Below are 13,218 nucleotides of genomic sequence, written 5' to 3'. Positions count from 1 at the left end.
CGTTACTTCCGTCGCCTCTTTCTCGAGTGGATGTTTCCCCAACGGTTATTCGCGGGAGAGAAGCGCCAAACTCGAAATTGAAGAGCCTATTTATTTTTTAACAAAGGCCATACAAATCTAACCTTGGAATTTGCAATTTAAACACTACATTTTTGGGAGTATGAAACAATCATGACAGAAACACTTTTTAACAAGCGATTGCAAGTGCACGTCAAATGCAAAGATTGCGAAGAAAGGTAAGTTCGATTGATTGCTAACGTTACCGTAAACTAGCTAACATAATTAACGTTAGCTAGCTACTGTAACTAGCTAGATATCAAGCAATATCGACACTTGCGGCCTAACTAGATAGCTCATCAATTTGATATAGCCGTGTTTGGGCATCAGCTAGCTACAGACTATCCAGCAAGCTGTGCTACGTGTTACATTGCTAGCTAGCTAAGTTAGCATGTTCAGTAACGTTAAATGTCATCTTCGCCACTCGCCAGATGGCGCTTGATGATAACAAATATCCCTAAATATACGACTAAAAATACATTGATTGAATCTTTCTTGCTAACTTTACATTACAGGAGAGGAAATATCAGAGTCGGCATTGAGCTTCAATTAACAACTAATCCAGTCCACAAAAGGGTAAGTGGTGCTCACAACCTTGGTTGGTGTTTTACAAGACTGGATTATTTTCCCATCATCACCCTCCCTCCTTTTATATAGTGTGAATGAGCAGTGTTTCAGAAACCAGTGCATTGATCTCGAAATGCATTGCTTACTACTGTGGGCATGCATAAATACCCAACTTAAAGATAGACTCATCAATACAACATCATACCACAGCGGGGTAACTTCCTCAGAACAGACATCAACACAATGTTTCCAGTCTCTCACTTCATGGTAAAACGCCATGGAGAAGCACCAGTCCTAATTAGCAATGCAGCGTTACAGCCACATAACTGTTAGTGGGTGTTTTAATGGAAGTGAAAGTTGCAAAAGGGTGGCTCTCTGGGGAGGCATGTATGGATTAGGCTATTCATGGACCTTAATGGTTTTCAAGGGCTGACCTACAAACATTAGCGACTGGATTCTGCATAATGATTGACGTTAGTTGACGATGCACGTCCCCTGTTCAAGGGATTTCCTATCATGTCTGCTTTTCCCAAATGTCAGTCCTTCCCTCAAGGTAGTAAGTAGTTAGTGACAAAGCCACTGTAACTAACACAACTTTGCGTTCTAGGATCTGCTGGTGAGACTGACAGATGACACCGACCCTTATTTTCTGTACAACCTTGCCATATCAGAGGAGGACTTTCAAAGGTATCTTACAATTCAGTCATTGTGCCCACTATAATGAGCATACACTAATCCTACGTCTTCTCTGTCATCAGTTTGAAAGTTCAACAGGGCCTGTTGGTAGACTTTGCGTCCTTTCCTCAGAAGTTTATAGACCTGCTAAACCAGTGTATCTCGGAGCAAGACAAAGAGAATCCAAGGTGAGAAGACTCTCTCAGCTTGTTGATTGTCTCCGCTAACTGTGAGATCATGGACGTGACGTCTCTTTGCTCTCCTTTCCCTAGATTTCTGCTCCAGTTGTCATCTCCATCATCCCCAGTATTAGACCACAGCCCTGCCAACCTCAATGTTGTGGAGACCAACGCATTCAAGCACCTCACTCACCTGTCTCTGAAGCTGCTACATGGCACTGACGTGGAGATCAAGAAGTACCTGGCAGTTTGTCTCTCCTGTGTGAAGGTAAGTGAATCTCCCGTAACTCCCTCAGAAACACTAGTTTCAGGGACACAGATTTAGCCTAGTCCTGGATTTAAAAAAAAAAAGATACATTTTTGGTGGAGTTTTTCCATTGAGGTTGGTTTTAGTCCTGGACTAGGATTCATCTGTGTCTGGGAAACCACCCCTAGTTGTCTTTGTGACCTCAGTCTTGGGAATGGTTGATGGCAGACCTATGAAGGAGATTCCGTGAAGCAACACAGACTGCAGTATACTAAAGTCTGAGATACTTCTTCGTTGTATTTTAAGTTATCCCCCCATTTTGATCTGTCAGGAGGAGAAGCAGCAGTTGGAACAGAGGCTGAAGAAGACTGAAGATGATCTCTCGAGGCAGCTCAGCTACACACAACAGGTAAAGCAGTAGTTGATCTGAATTGATTGATTCATCTAAAAATGTAGGCGGGAGAAGTAACATCTTAAGTGGGTCGCGATTTTTGAAACGGTCACCTTTCATATAAACGTGTCTTACAGACTCTGTCGGAGAAGAGCAGAGAGCTAGACAAGCTTCGGTCTGAGTGGACCAGCCAAACAAGCGCTCTGTCGAGCCGCCACTCTCAGGACCTCACTGCAGAGCGGGAGAATGCTTTGGAGGTATCAAGTAACTTCTCATATTATAAGTCTGATGTTTAGTTAACTGCCTGAAGTAGTCTAAGTGCTATTCCAGTTATCAGGAGCCATAAAACCTTGAATGTTTTTTTTATCTATTTGAGATGACGGGGGTCTTCAACAGGTTTATAGCGAGCTACCAGTAGCTCACAGCCCACCTATGAGAAGCTCGCCAAACAATTCTGAAATTACATGCAATTTTCACGTGTTCCACCAAAAACTGTCATGAACAAATCTCACAAGTAGACACCGCAAGCTCCCAGCTACTATCTAATCAACACAACATTGAAATTATCCCGCCCTTGGTTAGCCACTATTGGCTTAAAAAGCCAAACCTAACACTCAGCCAATTGATTTCCAGAAATATTCCCCTGTCTGTCTGTATCGTGCGCGTGTTTGTCTCACTCCATGTGTGGCCAGTTGATGTGATAATTGTCTTGTGGGTTGACAGAAACTTAACCAAAAACCTTCTCAATTAAATGTTAACTGCAAAGTAGGTTTACCTGGGAGAATTATATAATGAGTAAGTATATCATTTGTATCTATTATTTATTTGTAAACTTTGCTGTGAAATGAGCAGCAGCAGCACAGAACCATCACTAGACCAGAACATTCAATGGCACATTCCTCACTCGCTAGATGCACAATTAAAGGGCCAGATGCGCAATTAAAGGGGAATCACACACAAAAATCTACCCAGACGTAAAATAAATGGTGTTCTGTGATTTAAGCATTGACATCAACCCAGAACATCTGTTTCTTTATGAACTATTGTAATTTTGAGAGTGAAAAACAAAAGAAATCTAAAACCCGGAAAAATAAACTGAGAAACAGAATTTGGGAAAATATAAAACAGAATTTGGGAGAGAAAAAAGGGCCCCCTTAGAGTTGTTTATTAATAAACCATTATTTTACTATGTATATTGACAGAAAACATGGTACACTACTTTCTCTTGTACACTGAGAAGCTCACTTCTTCTTTTAAAGTAGTTCTCATGCTACTAGGTTTTATATGATTTCTCTCAAAATAAGTGGTTTTCTCTTGTGGTGTTTCTCATCTTGCCCTGTGCAGACACAAACCAGGCTGCAGCAGCAAAACGAGCAGCTGCGCCGGGAGCTCGAGGGAGCCCACACTAAGAGCACCCAGCAGCTGCAGAGCAGGCTGGCCGAGCTTGAGGCCTCCAACAGGGACCTGACTGAGAAGAGATACAAGAGCGAGTCCACCATCCGCGACTTCAAAGCCAAACTAGTGGGACTGGAAGAGGTGAGGGGGGGAAGCAAGGGGCCTTCAGTTAGTGGGGGAAATTTCACAAAAACTGCCACTTTTGTGAACAGTTAAACCTTTTAAGTCTGAAACGCTCCTAGGATAAGTATCTGTCGGTTCATATCATGCGTGTTTTTTTTGGACATCCATATTGAATTCCTGATTTGATAGAGAAATTTAAATCTTGCCGCCATGTTGACCACCAATGTCTAAATAACCTGCTGACGTGTGTGTGAGTGAACAGGAGTCTCAGCGAGCGAAGCAGCAGGCCCTGTCTCTTCGGAGGGAGAACGGCACCCTGGACACGGAGTGTCACGAGAGGGAGCGTCAGGTGAACCAGCTGCAGACGCGCGTGGCAGTCCTGGAGCAGGAGATGAAAGATAAGGAGCAGCTCGTGCTCCGCACCAAGGAAGTGCTGGAAGCCACTCAGCAACAGAAGGTATGTAGTCAGTCCCCTGGGCAAATGGAGAGCATTTACCCCCTCAATACTGTCAGAAAAGCCAGGATCTTTGTTAAAATGAATATTAATGAATTATGTCAATTATGACATTCTGTGTTTGTGTGTAGAACTCAGTTGAAGGAAATGCCGAAAGCAAACAACTCCAAATAGGAAAACTGGAAGCCACAGTGAAATCCCTGTCTGAGGAACTCATAAAGGTGGGTTACTTACATTTCCAGTCATGGCTTTTTGTTATGCATGTCATGGTCTGAAAATACATGGTCACAGACTCAATCCAGTCAAGTTCAAATCCACAACTCCTTGTCCACCCATGCACTTATTTGAGTCTAAATATTGATACCAATTTTGTCTTGGGTCTGATCACGTCCCCTTTGAGAAAGAACACGGTGGGGGTGAAGTATCGTCTTGACACTACTTCATGTTGACTTCCTAGGCCAACGGCATCATCAAGAAGCTGCAGGGAGAGCTGAGGGGCCTGGTGGGGAAGATCAAGGTGAAGAACACTGTGATGGTGTCTCAGGAGAAGGTGCTTCAGGAGACCCAGGAGAGGCTGCACAAAGCCCAGAGAGACCTCCAGGACACTCAGCAGCAGCTCAAGCATAGAGACGAGGAGGTGTGTGTTTCCATTAGTGTCTACTACCTTAAATGCGAATCTGAGGATAACAAAAATTGTCAGAAATGGCTGCCGAAAGACCGTGTGTGTGTGCAAGCCAAGTTCTGAGGAGTAGTGGGCGCTGACATCATTCTTGGTGTCAAGTTTGGACTGATCTTTTTTGTTGTAACTTCCACTGTAGGTGTCGAAATTGAAGAAACAGTTGGAAGAGACGGTTCAGAAATTAGACGAAAGCAGGGAGGTGCTGAAAACAAACGAGAATGGTATGGAAGGTCTTTTAAAGAAATGGTTCACACAAAATACAACTACATGATTTTGCGCTTAACCTTGGCTGTTATCAAATGACCTACTGTTTGTATTCCTTTAGTCTTCCCCCTCAACAATGGATTTGTTTTATCCTTCAGTTATAATGTGGCTGAACAAACAGCTGAATGAGAACCAGTTATCCAGGAAGCCGGAGACCCTTGGAAAGTTTGAGACTCCTTCAGCTCTCTCAGCCTCAGCTGGACAGAGGATGGGCAGTGCATCTCACAACATGGTAAGCACTAAACATGTCATAGTACACGTTAAGATATTGGTTTGATATGTTTTAGTTGCAGTGGGTATTGTGTTTGTTTTTAATTGCAGCTTTAGATACGTGTGTCGATTTTTAAAGTTAATTTGAGTTGTATGCATGCATCTTAAAGGCAGATTGCAATAAGACATCATACACAGGCAGGGAAACGTCCTGCTTATAGACTTCAATAAAAGTTGAATCTGCTAAGACGATCTGCTGCTATTGGCATTTGGCAGATTTAAATATGATTGTTTTCTGTTAGTAGGGACGTGTTACGCAGGCGGCAAGACACAAAGATTTGGAGTTTTCAGATATATGAATAAACTTGCCTCCGACATGTATAACAAGGAATCATGTCGGCTCTATTCATTGTATTTCTATCTGCAAGTTTCGACAATGTTGTGAATGCTATCATATTGTCAAGTCTACCTTTTTTAAAGTTACGATTCAACCAGCAAAGTGCACACAATCAGATCAGCTCAAGTCATATGTGCTTGACTTTGTTTTCAGCTGGACAGCCGAGCATGTCCCCCCTCGGCCGGACAGGGCTACCCCATCACATCTACGCTGAACTCCAAACTCCCTCTGTCCAGCCGCTCCGTCTTCTCACTACACAACCAGGGCCCTGGAGCCAAGGCAGGCTCATCTTTTCTCCTTTGTTACTCTGAATTCTAATTAAACTTTCATGCTATATTTAGAAGTGTGTTGAAATAGGTGTGGTTTTGCAATGACACAGCCTTGAATTTGGCCCACATCATGAATAGCAACCTGGATGATTTACCTAAACACTAATAATTAAGTTTCCTTACGTCGACGATAATTTCATCCTGGAAGAACCAATACAATTCTATGAGGTGTGGGTTAAGGCAGCTTGAACTCAATTGTATGTTGTGGTTTCTAACTCGTTTCAACTGTATTCGGGGGTTTGCTTGAATTCTGACTCTTTTGTTGACCTGGACTGAATTGCAGGTCCAGTTTAACCCCATGAGTACCAAGCCCGGCATGTCTCCTCTGGATGTGAGGGACGGGAGCCCCACAGTACAGCATCCCCTTCAGCCCTCCAACAAAGAGAAGTGAGTCCAGCTCTTTGTTTGGGGATTCCATGTGTGGTTCCAGTTTACGTTGTGCTTTCAGCATCAGAATTAACTTGGAAGTGTTCAGAAACGTTTTCTCTGCTCACTGTTACACGAAAGTAGCTCCCGGTTTATTGGATGGTGCATCACCATCAGCAAGAGCCCAAGACCATCTACGTTATTCTCTGGGCCTTCCATTCAGACTGCCTTTTTCCCACCTTCATAACTGTCTTATTCTTCTTTCTCTTTTTTGAACTTGTAGTGGCGAGCCTGCTGGGTTGGAGTCCAAGTACTTCGAGAAGCGAGACGACAGCATTCCCCTCCGTGGTCTGTTGTCTGGCATGCACCTCAACAGAGGTAAAACCACATCCATACCTGCTTTGTAGACACTGGGGGTTATTTGTTTTTGAGTGATTCATGCCAGTTTATGAGGGGAAGTTCACTCTACATGCCTCTTAATAAGTCCCTTCCCACTGGGCACATCATTTCAACATGGAAATGTGGGTAATATTTGGTTGAGACGTTGATCAATGAGATTTCAACCTTTTTAAATGTAATCTCAACTGCAATCCAGGTCATGTGGTTCTGTTATTAGATGAAGCACAGTGAAACTTAAAATGGGTGAATAAAGTACATGGTGCAAGAGATCAAAGTTGTTTGAGATTCTGCACAGATTATTATAGCAATCCACAGACCTGCAACATTTGCATGCTATCTAGAACATGCATGCTTTCTATGATAACAAGACATTACTAGTTAGGCTACTACAGTAGGCTAACCTCAATGTGGCCATGGATGTGTTACTCATTTTAAGGTTGAATAAATACTGTTACATTAGTTTGTAAGTCAGCCTTAACTTTAGGCTATTTACTATATTATATTTGGTTGATAACGCAACCAAATATTAACATTTTAATGCTTGGATCGTTTAATCTGAGCCACTGGTTTAATCCTATTCTTTTAACTTTTTGTTTTAGTTGGAGACAGGAATCCAACACATCATTTGTTAAGTTAATAGGTTATTTACTGTATTGCAAAAGTGATATTGAAGGATATGTATCTTTTGACACTGACTTAGTCTGATTTTAATTCCAGTTTATCAAAAAATGTATAATTTGATATGTTGGCTTCACGTCTCCATCTCAACCAAAAATCCAAGTTAAAGAATAGGACTTAATATAATCAGACTTAAATAAAGTTTGATTTGATTTATTCCTATTCTTTAACTTAGATTTTTGTTTAAAATCAACCAAAGCTTGAAACCCTAGGCCTATATGTATTGTCAATTTTTCTAGTTTAACCCTTGGTTTAATTGAAACTAGTGGAGGATGACTTTGCAAATGCTATATAGGCCTAAATACTATCATTGATTATATATGACTTCTAAAGTATGGTTGCATTTAATTTGCTCTGTTAAACCTACCCTTTGGAATGACTTCGATAGGAACAATAAATATATTTAGTTATTAAGAGATCTCTCAATCATTCTCATGATGGCACATTGGTAGTAGTCTGTGACAAAGTGTTGGAGCAAAATAATTTTATTAGTCTAATGCTGTTGAGACTGCAAAATGTTTTTGTTACAGTCACTGGTCATTTCCCACAGCTGTCCAGTAATCTCGTCATACACTCAACAAAGGAGTGATTTGTTATTTGTTCCTTATCTCTGTGGCACTGAAAGCCATCCAGGTTTGAATTCTTCTCCTGTCTGTTTAGGCTCTAAAGCTCATCACTCCCCTATCTTAAGACACATAGGCTGTAAGAACTGGTTAGAACCTGTTTTTGTTTGTTTGAATTCTTTAAGGCAGTATAACTAATTACCCTTATGTATCTCTTTTGTAAGCTTGCCTCCCTCTTTGAGGGATAAGAAGCTTTTTGTGTTGGTGGAGCATATAAAGACTGAGGGACTTGTAAATAGTCAAGATCCTATCTGGGTTTATCCTGAGAGGGAGATCATCCTTGCAATTGCTCGAATAAACCTCGTATTGCTGATAGGAGTTCTGCCTGATTCCATGACGCAGAGGTCTAAGGCACTGCATTGTCACTACAGATCCGGGTTCACACAATTGGCCCAGCGTCGTCCGGATTAGGGGAGGGTTTGGCTGGCCGGGATGTCATTGTCCCATAGTGCTCTAGCGATTCCTGTGGCGGGCCGGGCGCATGCACGCTGACACGGTCGCCAATTGTACAGTGTTTCCTCCGACACATTGGTGCGGCTGGCTTCCGGGTAAAGCGAGCAGTGTGTCGAGAAGCAGTGCGGCTTGGCAGGGTCGTGTTTCGGAGGACACATGGCTCTCGACCTTTGCCTCTCTCTCTCGAGTCCGTACGGGAGTTGCAGCGATGGGACAAGACTGTAACTACGAATTGGATATCACAAAATTGGGGAGGAAAAAGGGGTAAAAAATTTTTTTACCTTGGATGGGAGACCAAATCAGTAGGAGGTGCTGCCCAGCCTGTACATCTAATTTAAAAAAAATTAGATGGTAAAGTTTGCACTTAGTGTACAAAACATTAGGAACACCTTCCTAACATTGAGTTGCACCCCCCCTTTTGCCTTCAGAACAGCCTCAATTCTTCGGGGCATGGCCTCTACAAGATGTCAAGCATTCCACAGGGATGCTGGCCCATGTTGACTCCAATGCTTTCCACAGTTGTCAAGTTGGCTGGATGTCCTTTGGGTGGTGGACCATTCTTGATACACATGGGAAACTGTTTAGAGTGGAAAAACCCAAACAGCGTTGCAGTTCTTGACACACTCAAATCGGTGCGCCTGGCACCTGCTGCCATATCCTGTCCAAAGGCACTTAAATACTTGTCTTGCTCATTCACCCTTTGAATGGCACATATACACAATCCATGTCTCAATTGTCTCAAGGCTTAAAAATCCTTCTTAAACCTGTCTCCTCCCCTTCATCTACAGTTGTGGCCAAGTTTTGAGAATGACACATTCATTTCCACAAAGTTTGCTGCTTCAGTGTCTTTAGATATTTTTGGTCAGATGTTACTATGGAATACTGAAGTATAATTATAAGCGTCAAAGGCTTTTATTGACAATTACATGAAGTTGATGCAAAGAGTCTATTTGCAGTGTTGACCCTTCTTTTTCAAAACCTTTGCAATCCGCCCTGGCATGCTGTCAATGAACTTCTGGGCCACATACTGACTGATGGCAGCCCATTCTTGCATAATCAGTGCTTGGAGTTTGTCAGAATTTGTGGGTTTTTGTTTGTTCACCCGCCTCTTGAGGATTGACCACAAGTTCTCAATGGGATTAAGGTCTGGGAGTTTCCTGGCCATGGACCCATAATATCGATGTTGTTCCCCGAGCCACTTAGAGCACCTTGCCATAAGGCAAAAGTGATAACTATCATTTTTTTCATTTTCGTCATTTAGCAGATGCTCTTATCCAGAGCGACTTACAGTAGTGAGTGCATACATTTCATACATTTTTTTCCCCGTACTGGTCCCCCGTGGGAATCGAACCCACAACCCTGGTGTTGCAAACACCATGCTCTACCAACTGAGCCACACTATCATGCTGGAAAAGGCATTGTTCATCACCAAACTGTTCCTGGATGGTTGGGAGAAGTTGCTCTCGGAGGATGTGTTGGTACCATTTCGTTATTCATGGCTGTGTTCTTAGGCAGAATTGTGAGTGAGCCCACTCCCTTGGCTGAGAAGCAACCCCACACATGAATGGTCTCAGGATGATTTACTGTTGGCATGACACAGGACTGATGGTAGCGCTCCAGACAAGCTTTTTTCCGGATGCCCCAAACATCGGAAAGGGGATTCATCAGAGAAAATGACTTTACCCCAGTCCTCAGCAGTCCAATCCCTGTACCTTTTGTAGAATATCAGTCTGTCCCTGATGTTTTTCCTGGAGAGAAGTGACTTCTTTGCTGCCCTTCTTGACACCAGGCCATCCTCCAAAAGTATTTGCCTCACTGTGCGTGCAGATGCACTCACACCGGCCTGCTGCCATTCTTGAGCAAGCTCTGTACTGGTGGTGCCCCGATCCCGCAACTGAATCAACTTTAGGAGACGGTCCTGGCGCTTGCTGGACTTTCTTGGGCGCCCTGAAGCCTTCTTCACAACAATTGAACCGCTCTCCTTGAAGTTCTTGATGATCTGATGATATGGTTGATTTAGGTGCAATCTTACTGGCAGCAATATCCTTGCCTGTGAAGCCCTTTTTGTGCAAAGCAATGATGGCACGTGTTTCCTTGCAGGTAACCATGGTTGACAGAGGAAGAACAATGATTCCAAGCACTTAAAAAAAAAATGTTGTCCAATGTACTTTACACAGATTCCATGTCATAATACTGTAACGACCCTGGGTTTATAAGCGTGGAAATCGACTCTGCCGCTCGAGCATGCTATTGCGGCACAGTCGATAGGCGCCTGACTTCGGGCTTTAAGGTCGAGGGTTCGAGACCTGCTCCCTGCCTGCTGTTTCATTACAATACGTTGACAACTTGCATTGAAACAAAGTTGATTCAACCAGTTTGTGCCCGGTGGGTTTGTTCTGCATTTTTTTCTTTTTTAGCGTGAGTTTAAATCATACACATTAGCTGTGTTCGAATACCCATACTAACATACTGTATACTACATAATGAGTGTATATACTGTAAGTTAATTTTAGTATACTGTAAACGAACAGTATCCTTTCAGTTGAGCGTACTAGCTCTTTGCCGGTCTACCGGAAGTTGATGCTGTTGCTATGCAACCTCTTGCTAGCTAGTTAGCATTACAAATGACTAGTTAGACATTTTACGACTTCGGGTGTGGTGTTAAATTCAATCTGGATTGTCGCTCCCGGAGCGCACACTGGACGCTCCGCCGAGGAATAGGGTTGATTTGAGCGTTCTGACTTTACAGCGGCAGTCAAGCGCCCAAGCTAATGTTGGCTAGCTTGCTAGCTACTTCCAGACACAAGTGAGACGACTCTGACCATTTTACTCGCCCTAGCAGAGCCGGTTAGGCAGTTTATTATCCAGAGCGTTTGTGACTGTAACTGTGCTGCTGGCAACAATTTAATTACGCTTTTTTTGGCCGACGTTTACTGACACCGGCCACATTCAACGGGTGTTGAGCGCTCGTAAATTCATTATTCTGCGCTCTGGTACACTCAGACGAGAGCGAATTTACGAAAGCAGCAGAATGTCCATTGAACGCACAACGACGATACCATTTAGCTGAGAATGACGTGAATAATCAAGTCAAAACGTTGTGTAGTTAGCCTATACTTATCATACTGTCAAGTTTGCTGTATTATTAGCCAACTGACGTTAGCTTATATACAGGTGCATACGGTTGTAATGAGGTTCGTAAGGACAGCGTAACTAACAATTTGTCAGCGAACATAACATGTAAGGTAACTTATTTGAAAAGTCATTACTTTTTTACATGGTTTAACATTGTCCTAATTAGTTAAAGCAATGAATTTGTATCTGCTGTCGTTGTACTTTGGCTGCATATTTTCCGCCATTTTCTTAAAATCTGAAAATGACTGAAGCCACGCCCATTTCCTGAAGAGTTGCAATATGGTCCCTAAAGTACAGAAATAGTGTACTCTTCATGTATACTTAATATTTTGGTGAATTTAGTACGACAGCCAGGAACTTTGGCATACTAACTATCCATATTAATAATAAGCATACTATATACTCAATTAACGTCACAAATAGTGCATTTAGTATGTGTATTTGAACACAGCTATTGTCTTGCACATTATGTCAGTAACCTTGCTGAATTAAGATTCAGATTTTGTCTGTCATACAACTTCATTTTCCCCCCCTGTTGTCTCTAGATGTTCCAAGGCCACCACCAGCCAAGCCTGGCCTGCACTCTCTGTCGTCCGCTTACTTCCCTGGCTGAGAAGGAATGGAGCCAAGAACTACTGTAATGTCCACTCCACAACACACCACTGAATACAACAGTGACTAAGGAGAGTGAACTGTTAGACCAACCACAGATTCTCACAGTACCTCCACCTATGTTAATGTTTTTAACTTGTGCTGTGTTTCCAAGTATTTATTAAAAAGATAACCAATCAATAGTAATTAAGCCACTTGATCGGTTTGCCAAATATTACAGTTGTTGGTTTGTTTAAAAAATAACTTTGTCATCACGTCTTACTCGTAATTAGCATTGACATAACTAATGCTGTCATCATGTTGCTCTGGGTGTTTTCATAACTTTTAACACTCAATAGTACTCAAGTCCTGGTACGAATGATACTTGAGCCAGTGTGAAAACATTCTACCAACGAAAAGCTGCCGTCTGTTCACATGGTGCAACAATTTGCTAAAAGATAACCATAGAGTTAACATGTACATGCTAATCGCAAGTCATCACCAGCGTATTGATGAACAGAGCCTCAACGACAGAATGATTGCTACTGCAGTGTTTGCTGTGTAAAAACTGTACATATGGGTGTATGAAATGGATCATTAATGTGTGTATATATCTGTAGATTAAAGCTTTTTGTTTTCAGAATCTGTTAAGTCTCTCTCTGATCAACTAGCTACAATGAACAAAAATATAAACGCAACATGTAAAGTGTTGGTTTCTTGAGCTGAAATAAATGATCCCAGAAATTTTCCATATGCACAAAAAGCTTATCTAATCTTGTGCACACATTTGTTTACAGCCCTGTTAATAAGCATTTTTCCTTTGAATATACCATCCACCTGACAGGTGTGGCACATCAATAAGCTGATTAAACACCAGTCTCAACGTCAACAGTGAAGAGGCGACTCCGGGATGCTGGCCTAGGCAGAGTTCCTCTGTCCAGTATCTTTGTTCTTTTGCCCATCTTAATCTTTTATTTTTATTGGCCAGTCTGAGATATGGCTTTTT

The 13,218-nt window shown here is 42.3% G+C and overlaps 1 protein-coding gene across 1 annotated transcript; it reads left to right on the top strand.

Moving 5' to 3' along the window:
* The first annotated feature begins 9 nt into the window (after window positions 1-9).
* Window positions 10-12,855, top strand: sass6 (SAS-6 centriolar assembly protein). Its single transcript, XM_014149413.3, has 17 exons — window positions 10-236; window positions 573-633; window positions 1,232-1,311; window positions 1,383-1,487; window positions 1,572-1,746; window positions 2,057-2,134; window positions 2,254-2,373; window positions 3,461-3,652; window positions 3,897-4,091; window positions 4,220-4,309; window positions 4,546-4,725; window positions 4,907-4,988; window positions 5,130-5,263; window positions 5,792-5,917; window positions 6,251-6,354; window positions 6,617-6,711; window positions 12,167-12,855. Exons 1-17 carry the CDS (start codon window positions 172-174, stop codon window positions 12,232-12,234), a joined length of 1,950 nt encoding a protein of 649 aa, XP_014004888.1. The 5' UTR covers window positions 10-171; the 3' UTR covers window positions 12,235-12,855.
* The last annotated feature ends 363 nt before the right edge of the window (window positions 12,856-13,218 follow it).

Source organism: Salmo salar, chromosome 16 (genome assembly GCF_965601325.2).
Source record: "Salmo salar chromosome 16, fSalSal1, whole genome shotgun sequence".
Classification (NCBI taxonomy): Eukaryota; Metazoa; Chordata; class Actinopteri; order Salmoniformes; family Salmonidae; genus Salmo; species Salmo salar.
The sequence above is the reverse complement of the archived record's forward strand: the minus strand, read 5'-3'. Positions and strand labels throughout refer to the sequence as shown.